The 17,711-nt window shown below is 47.2% G+C and overlaps 1 protein-coding gene across 1 annotated transcript in view; it reads right to left on the bottom strand.

Moving 5' to 3' along the window:
• Positions 1 to 253: 253 nt before the first annotated feature.
• The window catches only part of Ide (Insulin degrading metalloproteinase), a 192,390-nt gene continuing 174,932 nt past the window's right edge, over positions 254 to 17,711 (bottom strand). Inside the window, exons 26-27 of the mRNA XM_084591631.1 lie at positions 6,802 to 6,900; positions 254 to 447 (exon numbers count right to left, since the gene is read on the bottom strand). Of these exons, the coding sequence (XP_084447757.1) occupies positions 331 to 447; positions 6,802 to 6,900 (216 nt within the window). The 3' untranslated portion in view covers positions 254 to 330. The remainder of the gene's footprint in view (positions 448 to 6,801; positions 6,901 to 17,711) is intronic.

Below are 17,711 nucleotides of genomic sequence, written 5' to 3'. Positions count from 1 at the left end.
GCCCTATAAACAGCACAGTGTTTCACAAATTATGAGTGAATGCACTGCATATTTGTAACAGTCAAATAAAAAATGCCCTGAAAGGTCATTCCAACCGGTGAGCAAGGGCACTCTTAATTTATGAATGCTCTCGAGGTACCATTCACAAACTACCCCTTGGGGACGTCAAGCACCAAATAATGCTTTCTGATAACAGTTACTGGTTATTTTCACTTGAATTAATTGATATACATATGAAATATAACCATGCATGTACGCACGACCAAGGCACAACCTTTTTTATTAGCACAAATTTGTTTCATCAAATCCACAAATCTCTTTTATGGCTGGTTATAACTTTGATTTAGCTCCTGATTGAAGTGGTTGTACATTAATGAATGCCTTTGGTAGAGGGTAGAGGCCCAAGCTTCTTTTGAACTCCGTGACATTCTTGATCCACATGGGTCCCTGAAATTGCCAACACATATCATGCCTACAATGTTGTCTGTCAGAAGCAACCCAACTTTTACTGGAGGATTAGACAAATTCTTAGACAGACTATTTACCTATCATACCTAAGGTTCACACACCAAGTGTCTCAAGACCTTTGGTTTAACAGTGGCATTTGGTCCTGACTATTTGCAGAAAAGTGAACACAGCAGCGATACAATGGTTGGTTTACAGGGGCTACAGGCTCCACTGCACAGTGCCTTGCTTTTCTATGGCTGGAACCCAAATTGACGGGACCAGCAGTCAAGCAACTTGTTCACTGCCACAATAAGCATCCAAACTGGCTTGCCAGCTAGTGCCACTAGTCAAATCCACTGCTCAGCCTACTCCTTTTCCTCAAGTCATGAAGAAATCCTCAGTTATTTCAGACAAGCGACGGAGAATATGCTGTGATGTTGAGGCATGAAAAGGTGAACCTGACCGTAGAAAATTTTTACATTCTATCATTTTTGCCACCAATTAAATATGAGACGACATATAGGCAAAAGTGAACGAAATGGTAATTATCGGGGCTTTGTTGCTGCAGCACTTGGTCAAAACCAGACAAAAAAGCAGATTGTTTCTTGCATCGTCAATGGCACAAAGCCAAAAAGAATGGTACTTTCCATATGGCACTCACTACTTCAGCATTGTGTAGCACCGCTGAGGAGAGCTTGAAAGGGAGCTGCGAAAACTGGTCCCGTGTGTCTGCTTGCTCGCACATCAATTGACAAGGTTGTAGAAATATGTTTCACAGTCCTTCGATCAGACTCATCAAAGCTTATATTATAGTAGCAGTTTTGGGTACCTCTCTGAACCTTATGAGAGTTTACTACTGGCTGAAAGCAAGCACACATTTTATCAATGTTATTTGAAGCCAGTGAATTTACATGGATCTTTTTTGGGGCAGATTGTTTTTATTGCCCAATTGTTTACACAGTATTTCCTTTTCCTTGTACGTGAAGTCTGCCATGACCCCCACAGAGAAGTTTATTCTTATGCCCCTTTCTTGGTGGCGGGTGTCATGTTCAAAAGCAGTCCGTTTCTGCCTGCCACAGCAGCACTCGATTATTACGCAATCAACCACCAGTTGCTAGGAAATCTGCCATCCTCTCTGTCGAACCTTTGTAAACTGCAGGTAGTTTAAGCATCATAATGCGGTAAACACGATTACTGTGTATGGTTACTTCTACCGTACGACAAATGTGACAAGGCAAGCCTGGCAACAGCAGCAACGGCAAAGCATTACCATATTTTGTTGTACAGTTACCCGGCAGTGCTCAAACTCGTTATTAATTTTCTGGTTGGTACCAACAAGAAAATTAACAGAGCTTGAGCGCTGCTCAGGTAGAACCAATGGGGACCAGTTAGCCCTCAACTGGTTTCAGCTGGAAAAAAGTGGGAATTTTTCATAACCACAAGATTTCCACCTGAAGCTTGTCAGCCATGCACACACAATCAGACCGAGTGCTCCGACCTTGTGTTTCCTCCACATTTATCGCCCTTCCTTCTTCGTACGAGCATATTTTTGGTTCTTTGCACGTCTTCTTCAGATGAACACAGCTCTCTGAGTTGCCTGCCTCTTTGAAAATTGTATAATCGGAAACAGCACACCTGAGCGTCACACAGAATTCCCCGTTCACAATCTGATTGAATTAGCATTGGATATGCCTGACAACAGGCTATCAGCAAAACACGAACTTGAGAGATGTGCAGCACACTGCAAGTGCAGCTTTAGAGCATTGTTTGTCAGTTTTAAAGGCAAAACAATATGCATAAATTGCATCAAAGTATCTTTTGCAAACCAGTGGAATGGCACATGCCCACTTCGGGAACTGATCTTGGCAAGTCTGCATATGGACAGTTTTTCAAACACAGTTTATATCAGGATGAACTTACACCCAGGAGCACCATCCTTGAGATTTTTTTCTTTGATGCTGACCTTTGCCAGCATGCAGCAAGCATAAGCAAACAGCATAAGTCTGTTGGTGCAGTGCTGTTTTCCTCTAGCAGCAATAACGAGCCACTCCTCTACACCTCCTCTTCTAGGCACCCTACTGTAGTTACACGAATTTCCCTTTAAGTTCACTGGTGTGCATGTCCTGTTATAATCGGAACCAAGGCATGAATACAATGCACTGGTCATTAAGATACCTGCTATCACTTGACTTGCTAGCAGAGCAGAAAATGCAACTTTTCTACAGCTTTGGGACTGCACTGCAAATAAGGGGTTTGTCTCCAATTGTGTTGAGAGATGGATTGAAAAAGGCAAAGGGGAACGGCCACAGGATTCATCTAGAGGTGGCACCACCGTCACTTCACTAGTGCAGCAGCTAGCGACGCTCACAGTGTCGGACTGCAGCCAAATTTACAAGAAAACGTGCCCTCTGCAATACAGTTAAATCTCGTTGAGAGAGACACTGTTACAAGAGACACTCGGTTATAAGAGATACTTGAAAATAGTTTGGTTGGTTTTCCCATGTATGCCATACATTGCATACAAGAGACATGGTTACAAGAGACACTCGGTTACTAAGAACAACGTTTTTCAGGTCCCTGGAGTACATTCTTCACTATTTAGAAGAGACACAACCGAGGTGTGCTCATGCAATGCAGCTGAAGCGTGCCAACTCGTACATGATGCACTTCAGTTTCCCTTAGCTAAATTCTGTTCCATATCAGCATCGTTTTTGCTGTATATGTCAGGAACTGGAAGTAGTGTTTCCCCATGAATGGAAAATCAAGACAACCCCGTTGTTTCAGCCACTGGCATCGCATTACTGTGACCTACGAAGCAAATCAAAATGCATGAATGACATCCAGCATTTTTAACTGCTCGCTGTTAAAATTTGATCACAAGATGAAAGCTCAGAATTCTGATCTCTTTCTCTTTGCGGACAATGCTTCTTGCAACACCAAAGTTATTTTTTCCTTCCAAACTCCACACCCTACCTTCAACCAATAGACAAAGCATTATGCACTCAGTCAAGTTGCTATACAAAACAAGGTTGGTAGAAAGGCTGTTGCTCAACAGACAGCAAGACTGTACAATAGTAATTGATGCAAAGTTTGCTGTTCAGGAGATATCAGGTGTCTGGAATGGCCTGAAAAGTGAAGCTGTGAGAAACCGTTTCTGACAAGTAGGCTTTAAATGTGGTGACGAGATGTAAGAGGGCCCATATTTGGATACTTTGGAAAGCTTCCTTGAAGATGAAGCTTGGGCGAACATCCAAAAGACTGCTGAGGTACCAGAATCTTTTGAGGAATTCATAACTGCAGATGTGGATCTTGTGTGCTCCCGAAGAGCTTACAGACTGTGCAATTCTCGCGCAAGTAAATGGCACATGTGCCATAGCGGATGACTACGAGGACATTTCAGAGGAAAAGTGTCAGCATATGAGGGTGACAAGCATGTAAGGGTGCTTCAAATGTACTGTGAGCAACAGGAAGGCTTGCAAAGCGAAGTGCTTTATCTCCAGAATTTGGGATACTCACAAAAAATACACACTACTAGTATGAATAACTTCTTTAAGCTTTCCTGAACAATACCCTCTTAACGCGTGTAACGCATTTATGTGCAGATGTGCAGCAAGCATATCAAAACAGTGCTTTTAGTATTTTTGGTTACAAGAGACCTTGCTTACAAGAGACATCTTTTTTGGTGTGGCCAATGCTGACCGATACTGTACTACCCACCATGGAGAGATTAAGGGAAGGCTGTGAAGGAGACAAGTGTGGTAGGAATGTGACACGTGAAGAACACGTTTTGATAAGGATAAACCTCTAGGACTAACAGGATATTTTCCTCGCGTCACTTCCAGCAAACGCATTTCACCTTGTAAAGATGGTGCTACACTGAGGCTGCCCCTTGGGTCCGTATTCTGAGTTTTCAACATTTTTGCCATTTTCACCCTGATCTGGTGGAACTTTTCACCCTGGTGGAACCAAAAGTGGTGGCAACTCGATGGGATGGCAAAAGCAAAGCAAACTTGAAATACGAGCTCTGGAACATACTTTTTGCAAGCATGCACTACAGATGCACTTTCTTCGTCCTCCTCTTTTTTGGATGGCAAAGCCGAGCAGCCTGTCTCCTACAACAGGCGCACTGCAGGGCTCAACATACTGGGAGATGATATGCTAATTGCTGTGCTAGCATCTTCTAAACCAATGCAGATGTAAACTCTGACCTGCCTTAAGAAAGCAGAAATGGGTTAGTTTTCTATACACTATCCTTGACTCGGAGGATTAAAGGGGCGATGACAGGGTCGGTCGATGTATTGCCGTTTTGTACTTCTGTGAATAATATACAGGCCTGTGATTCTACACGCAAAGGTTCAGTGCCTAGCGAGCGGCGCATATTACAAAAAAACATGATAGAAATCGGAATCAAGAAGCTCCTCCCACCGAGAGCGACCGCCATTTTTAAATGCTCGTGTGACATCACAGAGGATACACGGCAGAGCATCGGCTGGACGACTGACACAGTGGTCGTCCCTCATACAGAGGTGCTCGATGAAGATGTTACCGCACGAAAGCGATGTAGACTAAAGCATGTTTTCTTCAGCATAAGACACGGTCATAGTCAGTGAGCCCACGGTTAGGTTCCATAGTTTATCGACGAACTGATCTGTTGTATTACACGGTCGCCTATCACCGTAGTGTGAGGTTTTCGGCCCCGCGACGCCGACGGAACTGATCAGCGGATGATCGCCCGATCTGTTTTGGTCGGACTGGAGGCCAAGCGAGAACTTGACATTTGATGAGTTAACAGTGCGTGCTTGTCTGTAGCTTGACTGTGTTAGAAAAAGAAAAACAAGCGGCTTTATTTTATATATTCCCCCTTCCTATCAGCAATGACCTTGGCCAGAAATGTTAGTCGGCGTTGAACTACCGGCCCGTTCTGCAACGAGTAGGCCTAGCGCGAGTATGCAGGTTCCAGGTCTATAGTTTCGGTGATTACGGAACACGCATTCACAAGCTTTAGCGGCTATATGTGGCCATCGAGTGTAGTACTGGCAGTAGTGACCCCAAATAGACGACTGCTTACATCACAAAATGCGTGCACACTGTGTGAGAAACGTCGATGTGACCCTGTCTGGTGAGTGCAACCGGCAGCTGTCGGTGCCGCTGTGGGTATACAAACACGCTGGGGGCTCAGTTGTAATCAGCGAATCAGCGCATTCCTGTGGGAGTTTAGGGCTCACGCACTGAATACTAAATGGTGTATGTTACTGTGTTTACGTTGAAGCACTCACGAGGCGTCATTTGGCTCGGGAGTCTGTCGCAGTCGCGTGAGCGGATACGGTGGAGTCGAGACGTGGAGACGGCGGCATATGGGAGGCTCTTATTCAGTGCGGGCAGTGAAGTGCATTTGAATCGTGTTGGGCTTTACGATGACGGGACTGAAGCGGCGGTGGCGGCACATGCTTTCGTGCGCTGGCCATGGCCAGACTGAACATAGTTTTGCAAAAAGAAAAAAAAAAAAAAGCCTTTACAACCCGAAAATAATTAATTTTGGTTAACATGCGCATATAACAGCAAGTCAAGGGGTACCGCTTCGTCGCAAGGTATGCTCTCGCGTCAGCGTATGCTTGTTTTGGATTGGATTTCCTCTTAGATTTGGACCGAAAAACAACGGGCAATAGCTCAGCAATCAGCAACAACGCTAACCCCCCCTCCCTTTCGCCACGCACACGGCGGAAGGAAACGTTGGACATGTGCTTTTTTATGTATGGGCGCGTTTTGTTGCTAAACAAGCTAACTCTCATAACATAAGAATAATAATACGCTTAAATAATACAGAATGAGGCCATCAATTTCGGCATCCTCGACAATCTCTTGACAAAGCCCAAAACAAGTCCGAGGATCACTAAGGTCGCATATATAGTGAAGGCTTGTCAAAGAGAAAAAAGAATATGTGAGTAAAATATTTTTGCTGAAAAAAAAAAAAAGCTCTCGGCGACCACCGTCTACGGCATGCATGCAAGAGTGCAGCCGACACCGCGAATAGCAGACATGGGGATGATATGCCGTTGGGACGTCAGCGGCTAATGGTTGCCAGACGAGAAAGCTGCTTTCGATATGAATAATAAAAATTCATTTTAAAACTATCTCTGCACTGAATGAGCTCACATTTCAAGCAATTATAATTTAATGTGTGTGGAGTGAAATGCAATAATCAATTCATACTCAAATGTTAGCTGTCATGACCCCTTTAAGCTGATGAAATATAGCACTGACAGCATAGTATTTCGACTTCTGTAACAAGTCACTCGAAATTAGAAATAACAGAATAATATTGTAAAAAGTCAACTGGCCATAGAGCTCACTCACGTTAGTTGGGCTTGTCTCTTGAGCCGTGTCACCCTGGCCACTACACTTGATATGCACAGAAAGCTTCTTGCGGAGTGGGGCTCCTGCAGCAATGTGCTCCTGGGACAACAAATAAATTGCGAGCTTTGATTAGTGGATGGCTCAAGATTAATTTAGACATTCCATCCGACCAAACCAAAGCGAGGAATTTGGCATACATCAAGCACTCCTAAGTGGTAGCACATATCTAAATTATTGTGCTAAACGAGCATGCCATTTCAGATGGTCAGGTAAGGTACTACAGAGAGGAGCCGCAAATTAGTTCGTTAAATCGAGTGAGGCATTTCTTGGTCTTATAATTTGGTGCATTCGATTATAAGGTGCGGCGTTATCCCAAAAGCTACCGCAGCATTATACTTGTGAATCCTTAATGCTTCCAATATAAAATGGAGCCAGCAAAAATGATCGGTGCCAGTAGCACACATCAAGCCTGAGAGGACTACAAATTTATTTTCCACCAAAGACGTCGGTGATCTTTGCCTACACGTGCTTTGTGAGCAATGACTGCACCGATTTCTCGTAGGTCTGAAGAGCTACGTAGCACTGTAGGCCTAACAAGCTGAGCTTGTGAGAAGCATGTGTGGGAAAATATCCGCAGGAGCACAATGGCGAACGAACCACACGAAGCACGCCACAAAAAAAGCCCCGAAGTGCAACACCGCCCCTTGGAATGCGACATGAGACTTCTTTTATCACTGGCACCATCTGGTGAATTGAATTGAACACTACAACTCTCGTTTTGTGCTGCGCAGTTGGAAAAAAAAAAAAAAAAAAAAAAGGGACAAAGGTGCCACGCACTGTTACCGTGGGCTCACAATCAATAAATTTTGGGGTGCTCTCTACAAAATAGACCAAAACAAGCCCCTTTCCACCTTCATTTTTCAAAAAAGGTTTGTTAAATCGGGACAGATCATGAAATTATTTGGTTATTTCAAGTTAGTCAAAGCATTGGATTCTATGGACGCCCGAGGGGGAAGTATGATATCTTCGTTAAATCGGGTTTCGTTAAATCGAGTTTTGACTTGATACCACAGGTTTCAGGCAAATTTGAAAGAATATCTGCGAGGGTATTTTTTTTTTTCTTTGAGAAAAAAATCAAATTGACCTTTCTTCTCAATTTTAGAATGTCAGAAAGTTGCAAAGTGCAACCAACAAAAATAATTGCCTACTTTTACCTTCAAGTAGGAATTTTTACGGACGGTAGTAGAAGAGCCGTGAACCCCAAGGAAAAGTTATTGCATCTCATTCCTGCTTCTCTCTCATTATTGTCTCAAAGCTGCCTTCCTTAGAATGCATAACTTTTTGAACAATATTTGAAATTTTTTGCTACAAAATTACTAGAGCCAGAACAGTTTCCTGACTGCTGCACACGACTTTACAGTAAAGTTCATATATAACTAGAGAAAAGAACTGAAGTTCTACACAATTTTGTGTATCTGCACAGGGCTAAGTCGAAATTTTGGACAAAAGCGACGTTCACCACCTCGCAAGGGTTTTTTTTTTTCTCCCCAGGAAGCTAAAGAGCTCCTTGAAAAACCAAATAGTCCGCTCCTTTGTGTGTACACTTTTTCCCAGATCACAAGAAATTTTCTTTTAACATGGCATGGCATCTTGATTGCCATTCTTATCTGTGCAAGTAGGCATGCACGCAAATTATAAATATCTAAGAAAAATCTGCATGAAATTAAAAAAATCCACACAGATGTGCATACACACACCCACATGTGCATTTTTTTTATGCATACAGATTTTCTCTCAAAAACTATGAAATACATATTGGCACAATATGCACAAGTTGATTGTACAACAAGGAGGATATCATTTCTGTGGTAACAAAAATAACTAATTATATTTTTATATTGCAGAACGCAGAGGTCTCTCAATAGCTCAGGCTGTTCAGTGGGTGGCTTGCACTGCCTCCACAAGACTCATGTCCCTTAACCCCGAGGTGGGCAGATTTTAAAAAGGCGGCACTAGTGGCCCTCTAATGACACTATAGACTGCTAGTGGCCAATTTGTGGCACTAGAGACCCAGCCTTGGTTTGGAAAGCTCCACATAATACCTCTCGCTGGTTATGTACCCCAACTGCCGGTTTCTCCTCCCAGCTCAAAATTCACAAAATATTGTAGTAGCGGCGTGTGCAGCAGATGCACACGGACTGCCAAGCAACCAAGAAATCCCTCTTTATTTCAACATGCAGTAACTTATACACACAGAGCAATACTGGTGCCTCTGGCGGCAGGTGATCACAAACTAGAACCGAAACCAAACATACAACATAATCCCTTCCTTATAAAAACAGCTACATGGGTTAGTAATTTAGTAGCGGTAGTATGTTAGTGCTTGTTTACCGAATTATATTTACAGTAATGACAACATGCTTGTCCTATGCACTTAATACAAAACTATATATATAAAAACAAAAAACAAAAAAAAACAAGATACATGTAGGGCCGCGCCCTTAGGATAATCACTTGCAGGTGCACGTCTGCATGCCGCCGCCACCCGCCTGTTTTGTATTGTGGACGCGGTCCCGTAGGGCCGCGCCCGAGGATATTCCCTTGCAGGTGCGCGTCTCTGCATGGCGCCGCCACCTGCCTGTCTGCTTCTTGTATTGTGGACGCGGTCCCCCTTCTACAAGCGTGCCGCGTGTGGGGAAAGCCGACCGGACCGTCGGCACCGGATTTGCGGGACCGTTTTAGCCCGAAGGTCATTAATGGGGACAGGCACAGCGGAACATGCCATACATGCCGGGTAATCGCATGTATGGCACCCTTTGTACTGGCCAGTAGCGAGCACCCAAATGACTTTTAAGCCTTTTTTTTACAATGCGACTGGGCAGTGCGAAAGGCAGTCTCGTTTATCCTGTCTGCAGATGCCACAAAGAAAGCCCGAAGAAGCACTCAGGATTCGACTCGGGCATTGTTATCAGAGCGGGCAAGCCAGAAGCTCCCCTTTAATCCAGTGCCAGGCCTTCAGCATGGCGGTTGGTTGATCTTTCCCTTTCCATGTCGTTGCTCGTAGTGGTAAACACGGGTGGCGCAGGGCAATGCACTGTGGAAAGGATTTAGCCAGCAGCGGCAGCGTGGATGGGGCGGCGGTGTGCTGGAGACAAGTGGGAAGAAAGTCTCTCGAGAGGAGAGGGTTCGACACCCTCACCGGGGAAAGAGTTTCGCCGTGCTTTGTTGCAATTTTTATTGCTAGTGTGGCCCTGGGTTAGAGGCTAAGGCCAACCCACGGGGCTGTGCCCATCTAGCATATTTCCTTATTGAACAGTTGATGTGTGGGGCTGGCCTCTGAAAATTACCACCCCTATTTCTTTTTTTTTGTGAAGGTGTAAAACGGGACGTGATCCAAGAGAGCTCAGTTCAGTCTGAGCTGGGGCTCAATGCGTAGGCATGTAACGCGGCTGTTCTGCTTAGGCTCTAACCAGTTAGGTTGAAGATTAAAGTAGCGCAGTGTGTTCTTTTTGTAAATTCATTTCAAGTTCCAGTTTTACTCTCTGTATATATATGTCATGCTGTAAATATATGCTCTACCATCATCACCTTCACGTACGCCTCCTGGTCTTCCCTACGCCGAACAACATAAGAGGAAGGGTTTAAAGACCCTTCCGAAGAGGAACGAACGATATACATTCTACTATACACCTCCAATAATGTGACACCAATCACTAAATGTACAATTTTACCCTCGCAGACACGGCAAACTGTAGCATATTCCAACATGCCGCACAATATACGGTACATATAGCTTAGCAAACACGTTGCCCCGTCTTTTGAATAAGTTTCATGCTGCAAAAGTTGATATATTTCGAGCATGCCGCAAAGATATATAGGATGTATGTGGAGCTTTTTAGATTTCCCCATGCCTTCTTTGCATCTTTATTTTTTTCGTTCCATAAAGTGTTGACCTGTTTTGAATAACCAGAGACCTGCTTTTCTATGAATTATATTTTTGTTGCTTTTTATTATTTTTTTCTGTGTGCTTCATTCTCTCTCCTTTTTTTTTCTATTTTTAATTTTGTGCCAGCTGTTTTTATACATATATATAAGAAATTATGCTTTCCTCATTGTAATGAAAACGTCCATGGGTACTTACTAACTGCATGCGTGGCTGCGCATGAGTTATTTACACACGCGCGCGCTCGCACACATGCAGTGTTGTAGTGGCGGAAAAGAAATAACTGTCAAGACTGAGATAATCTTCTAAAGGGTGCGTAAACATTAACGTTTAGAATTAAGCTGTGAAATTATACAAGATGTTTCTCATAAGGGGTTGAACTTAAGATACAAAAGTGGCCAACAGAGTCCAGTGCACGCGTGTAGAAGCTGTAAAATCCTTAGCGCTTCCTCCGCTGCTACTCAGGCAATCGCAGCCCATACCTCACTGGTACGAAAAAAAAAAAGGAAGCCAGCTGTGCTTTGCCGAGGGCAGTTCCAAACCATCACTCGTTTGAAACCGCGCCGTCTGCGTTGGCCATCCTCCTCGCCCATCCTTTGCACACACACACGCGCGCACGCGAGTGCATGCACACGCATGCTTAAGCAAGCGCTCAGAGCAGCTCGAAGGAGTCAAGCGTTTTAACATCTTCGATCCTTTGACGGACAACCTGCCAGCCCCTCCTTTCACTCTTCCCGCGAATTGGACTTGATATCTTGCAGCCTCTTCTCACTCCCTCCCAATAGATCAGGGGAAAAAAAAAAAGAAGAAGAAACCCAGGCAGGAGACGCAGAAGTGACGTAGACAAACGTCAATTTTGTGTCACGTGATTGTCCGCCCAGGATCTACAAAAATATTCTTCCGTTTTGCACAGTGTTGCCAGCAGATGCCAGTCTTGGTTTCGCGACAGTTCGGTTTCGCTGTCGGCAGAGTTATTCAGCAACTTTTGGCGCAGGTGTGGCGCAGAAGTAGGCAAAAAGTCGATTTTGTAGCAGCATGTAGCAGGATATCTGATTTGGTGCAGTTTGGCGCAGTTGGCGTAGCAGTTCCACCACTGGTGCCGGGGTATCCTCGATGGAAGCAACCTTTTCCTCCAGTGGAACAATACCACTTGCTGTGACCCTGTGACAGAAAAATGAAAGTTCCTGCGTTTCGAAGATACAGTTCCTGTCCAGCTTGAGTCCTGCCTCTTTAATGCGTTTAAGTACTGCTACAAGGTTATCTATGTGCTCCTGTCGGCCCCACCTGAAGACTATAATATTGTCACGACTGAAGTCAGAGGGAGCCGTGAAAGTACACGTAGCCAAGGACCCGAGAATGAGGTCGGCTTGTCGTTTCGAACACAGAGTCACAGCGTCCAGCACCAGCGCGCCGCTCGTGCCAACCACCGCTTCGTTGTCGTCGGCACCAAACACGGCTGTCGCGCGGCGCTAGGCACGTGGCATTATTCCCCCCCGTGAAAGAAAACATCGTCCCGATGACAAGGTGAGAGGAGAAAAGAAAGAAAAAAAAATTAGGCGTGAGGTGAACTGTACAGTGACGCAAGGTTTCACTTGCAGGGAACGCTCAGTCACGCGAAAAGTACGGCTTTAAGCGCACCACATGCACAATTTCAGGCCGCTGGCGTCGAACACTGACGGTCACAGTTCCATCTGGAATGACTTCGTAATTAACGTTGTTTAAGCGGCGCAGGACTTTATAGGGTCCGAAATAGTGGTGGAGTAGTTTCTCGCTCAAGCCTTTGTGACGCACGGGGGTCCACACCCACACTTGGTCCCCTGGTTCGTAGTGGGCCTCCCTGTGCCGAAGGTTATAGTGTCGAGCGTCGGTGGCATGCTGCTCCTTGATGTGCAAGCGGGCCAGCTGATGGGCTTGCTCGGCCTGTTCTGCGAAATGGGCGGCGTCGGGTTCGACCGCTTCTTCCCCGCACGGGAGCATCGCATCCAACATCGTGCGGGCCTCTCTGCCATATACGAGACGGAACGGCGCAAACTTCGTGGTTTCCTGCGGCGCCGTATTGTAGGCGAAGGTGACATACGGCAGGATCTCGTCCCACATTTTATGCTCAACGTCGATGTACATTGAGATCATGTCGGCCAAAGTTTTGTTTAGTCGTTCCGTTAATCCATTTGTCTGAGGGTGATACGCTGTTGTTGTGCGATGCTCGGTATGGCTGAGAGTTAAGGTGTCCCGCAGTAGCCGAGCTGTAAACGCCTTTCCTCGGTCAGTAATGATGGTAGACGGTGCACCGTGTCTCAGCACAATGTCGTTCATAAAGAATCGAGCAACTTCGCCGGCAGTACCTCGGGCAAGGGCCTTCGTTTCAGCGTAGCGTGTTAAGTAGTCTGTGGCGACTACGATCCACTTGTGTCCGTTCGAGGATAAAGGAAATGGGCCTAAAAGGTCCATGCCCACTTGCTCGAAGGGTGTGAGGGGTGGTTCAATAGATTGTAACATACCGGATGGCTTGAGCGTGGGTTTTTTTCGCCGCTGGCATTGTCGACAAGTCTGTACGTAACGTCTAACGCTCGGAGAAAGATGTGGCCAGTAGTAGTTCTGCCGGACTCGGTTTAGGGTGCGTGTAAAGCCAAGATGCCCTGAAGTTGGTTCGTCGTGGCAGGCCAGGAGGATTTCGTGCCTTAGATCAGCCGGTATAACTAGCAGGTATGTTTTCGCACTCGACGTAGAATTCTTCTTATAAAGCACCCCATTGCGGAGGCAATACGACGACAACCCCCGAGCAAGGTACCGGGGTATTGTAGGATGCCCACCTTCAAGATGGTCAATAATCAGTCGGAGCTCGTCGTCGGCACGCTGTTTGGAGGCGAGATCGGACGTAGTGACTGCTCCGAGGAAGCTATCGTCGTCGGTGGCATCTGACGAAGGAGGGCCGACGGGCGCGCGGGACAGGCTATCGGCATCGGTGTGCTTCCGGCCAGACTTATAAATAACATCGAAATCGAACTCCTGTAGGCGCAATGCCCAACGTGCTAAGCGGCCACAAGGATCCTTTAAGTTTTTCAGCCAACACAACGAGTGATGGTCAGTGATGACGCGAAACGGTCAGCCATAAAGGTACGGGCGGAACTTGGCAGCGGCCCATACTACCGCCAAACATTCTTTTTCAGTGGTGGAATAGTTACACTCAGCACGGGAAAGTGCACGGCTGGCGTAGGCAATTACTTTCTCAACCCCGTCTTGGTGCTGAACTAGAACGGCACCAAGGCCGACGTTGCTCGCATCCGTGTGTAATTCTGTGTCGGCATCATCGTCGAAATGTGCTAGGATCGGGGGTGACTGGAGCCGGCGTCGTAACTCGTCGAAAGCCATCTGCTGCTCGGCGCCCCAGGAAAATGATGCGTCATCTCGAGTCAGGAGAGTCAGAGGGCTGGCCATCTGTGCAAAGTTTTTGATAAAGCGACGATAATAGGAGCACAGCCCTAAAAACCGTCGGACTGCTTTTTTGTGGGCGGGGACGGGAAAGGCAGCAACGGCAGCAAGTTTCTCAGGGTCAGCTCGGATGCCATCAGCACTCACGATGTGCCCAAGAAACTTCAATTCGGTGAACCCGAAGTGGCACTTTTGAGGCTTGAGAGAAAGGTTGGCAGACCGGACAGCTTCGAGAACAGTTCTCAGGCGGCGTAGGTGTTCTGTGAACGTCGGTGAAAAAATTATTACGTCGTCGAGATAAACAAGGCATGTCTGCCACTTAAGACCTGTGAGCACAGTGTCCATCATCCGCTGGAAGGTGGCAGGAGCACAGCAGAGCCCGAATGGGAGGACGCGGAATTCATAGAGCCCATCTGGTGTTACGAAGGCAGTTTTTTCACGGTCCCTCTCATCAACTTCAATTTGCCAATAACCACTCCTGAGGTCAATGGAGGAGAAGTACTTGGCTCGGCGAAGTCGGTCGAGAGAGTCATCAATCCGTGGCAGCGGATAGACGTCCTTCTTTGTCATACTGTTCAGTTTCCGATAGTCAACGCAGAAACGAAGTGTTCCGTCTTTCTTTTTAACGAGGACTACAGGCGAGGACCATGGGCTGCTTGAAGGTTGAATGACGCCATCGGCGAGCATCTCCTTGACTTGCTGTTGGATAGCGTCTCTCTCCCGAGGAGACACACGATAGGGCTGCTGATGGATGGGTCGAGTGCCTTCATGCGTGATAATCCGGTGTTTAATGACCGACGTTTGCTGCACCTTAGATGAAGACGTGAAGCACACACGAAACTCCAGCAATAGATCTTGAAGTTGCCTCTTTTCAACGGAGGAAAGGCTAGAATTGATGTCGACAGCGTGTACGGCATCATCCGGTTCAGTGCTAGGCGTAGCTTCCTCTGAAGCAAAACATTCGGCGACTTCGTGCAGATGGTCGACGTAAGCAATGACAGTGCCACGGAACAGATGTCGATGTTCATTGGAGAAATTGGTGACAAGTACCTCCGTCTCTCTTCCACGAAGGAAACAAAGACCTCTTGCCACAGAAACTCCCAAGGCGAGTGAGAGGGAGACATTAGGCTCAACAACCCGGAGGCCGTGATGTGGCTCGTCACAAGTAACTCTGGCGAGGATGCTGGCGCGTGGTGGCACTGTGAGGCTATCATCGGCGACTCGCAGCGTGGAGTGGGACCCGCGGTACTCATGCTTTTCAGTGGCCAGTTTGGCGGAAAACGTCACCAAGCGGTTCGGTAGATCTATAGTGGCACCGTGCTCACGAAGCAAGTCGATGCCAAGAATAACATCACGAGAGCATTCGCGTAGAACGAGAAAAGTCGCAACAAATGTGCAGCCTCGCACCGTAACCCGGGCTGTACACATACCCAGTGGTGCAACCACATGTCCGCCTGCCGTACGTATGTCTGGTCCGTTCCATGGCGTCATCACCTTTTTCAGTGTCCTTGTAAGCCGCCCGCTAAGGATAGAATAATCGGCTCCCGTATCAACTAAAGCGCTGACCTCCTTCGTGTCGACGATAATAGGGATGTCCAGGGAGACCCGGCCAAGACCAGGGCCTGTTGACGACGGTTTGGAGTGAAGTGAGCGGTGTGGTGGCGGAAGCTGGGCGGCAGTTGTGTGCTCTGCGTCGGGGCAATTTAAGCGACACGGCGGTGATAACTGGTCGGCGATGCGGACGACGTCGGGGCGATCTGGTCTGTGCGGCGAAAACTGGACAGGAATTCGGCGTTCAACGTCGGGGCGAATCGAGCGGTGCGGCGGTGGAAGCTTTACGGCGAATCGGTGTGCGGCGGCCTCGCCCCCAAAGGTCGCCGGAGCTAGTTTTCCCGATGAGGACTCGAGGAACCATGGCGTCCAGCGGTATACCGTGACCGAGAGGGTGAAGAGCGACGAGGAGAATGTGGCAGACTGGCGGGTGACGTACGCTGGCGGGTTACGTACTCGGCGATGTCCTGAGGCCGCTGACCAGGCCGTGGACGAGGGCTGTCGGGGGAAAATCCCCTAAGGCCCATCTGACGATAAGGGCACTGCCGGTACAGGTGACCTGCCTCGCCACAGTGGTAGCAGAGAGGGCGGTTATCTGGAGCGCGCCAGAGATCAGTTTTCCGGGGCGCCTGGCGCCGATCTTCCCAAAGGGGCAGCGGTGCCGCAGCGTGCACAGCGACCTGAGGTTGCGTGTAAGGCGAAGGGGTGGGTAGCAGGGCTGGGCGGCGTGTGACATCAGCATAAGTCATCCGCTCGGTGGGGACATCTATATAGAAAAGCACGCCCTTACATCCCTGCAGGATTTTGGACATCATACTCTGAAATGCAGAAGGCGCGGAAGCCAGCCCGAAGCACGCGCCTAAAACGAGAGTTAGAAATGCAGTCAAATCGAGACTCTCAGGGTGAAACATGACCTGGTGGTAAGCTGATGCGAGGTCTAGCTTGGAAAAATTTGTTACCCCCCCTAGACTATGCAATAGCTCTTCTGTATAAGGAAAGGGAAAGCTGCCTGCAACAACAACTTTGTTTACTTGTCGAAGGTCTACACAGAGGCGAATACCTCCCTCTTTCTTTTTTTAACGACCACAATGGGTGACACCCATTCAGATGCCTCCACCCTCTCTATCAAGTCCAGATTTTCCAACCGACGGAGCTCTTCCGAGACCAATGGTCGCAGTGAGAGGGGAAGGCGCCGAAATTTTGATTGGAATGGCTGCACTGTGGATCGCGTTTTGACGTGGTGCCCAAAACCTTTCGTGAGGCCAAGGCCTGGATCGAAAAAAGATCCAAACTCTTCAGCTGATTCCTTTCGAAGGTTAATGTCCTGCATGACTTTTGTCGGGTTAGAGCGCTGTTCCCTTCGAGAATTAGAAGTTAGTGTTGTTTCAAGGCATTGAAAAGATGACCCATCAATCTGTAGACCAAGCGCCTTGATGGCATCGATACCCAAGAGTGAGGTGCCTTGATCTACAACATAGAAAAGAAGGCTTGTTGTACCAGCTTTGTATGCAACGTCAGCGAAGAAACAGCCACGAACCGGAATTGGCTGTTTTGATTAGTCCAGTAACTGAACTGTCGGGCAAAAAGTACTTGGTCTTCAAAATGTTGCTCAAAAAGATCCTGTGCAATAATGGAAACTGATGACCCAGAATCTACAAGGAAAGTTAGTCTGTACAGCCAATCGAAACTGTGACATGAACTGCGAAGCCAGTGGCCGTCGTCACAGCCAGATTGCTCAAAACTTCCTTGCCAGGAGAATTTTGGCTGCCTACCTCGTGAACTGGAGCCTCGTTTCTTGCAAACAGAGCGGAAGTGACCCATGACACCGCAATGGTGACAACGCTTGCTTTTGGCTGGACGGCGAACTGATGCTGCATTGAGCTGGGATGAACCGCAGCGGTAGAAATGCGACTGGCGGCTGTGTGACTGCTTCGAGCTCTCGTCGAAATATGGTGTGCGCGTAGGCGTATTTCCACGAGTATTTATA

Source organism: Amblyomma maculatum, chromosome 1, assembly GCF_055883805.1.
Source record: "Amblyomma maculatum isolate TAMU_Amacu chromosome 1, ASM5588380v1, whole genome shotgun sequence".
NCBI lineage: Eukaryota > Metazoa > Arthropoda > Arachnida > Ixodida > Ixodidae > Amblyomma > Amblyomma maculatum.
This window is presented reverse-complemented; position numbering and strand designations above follow the sequence as displayed.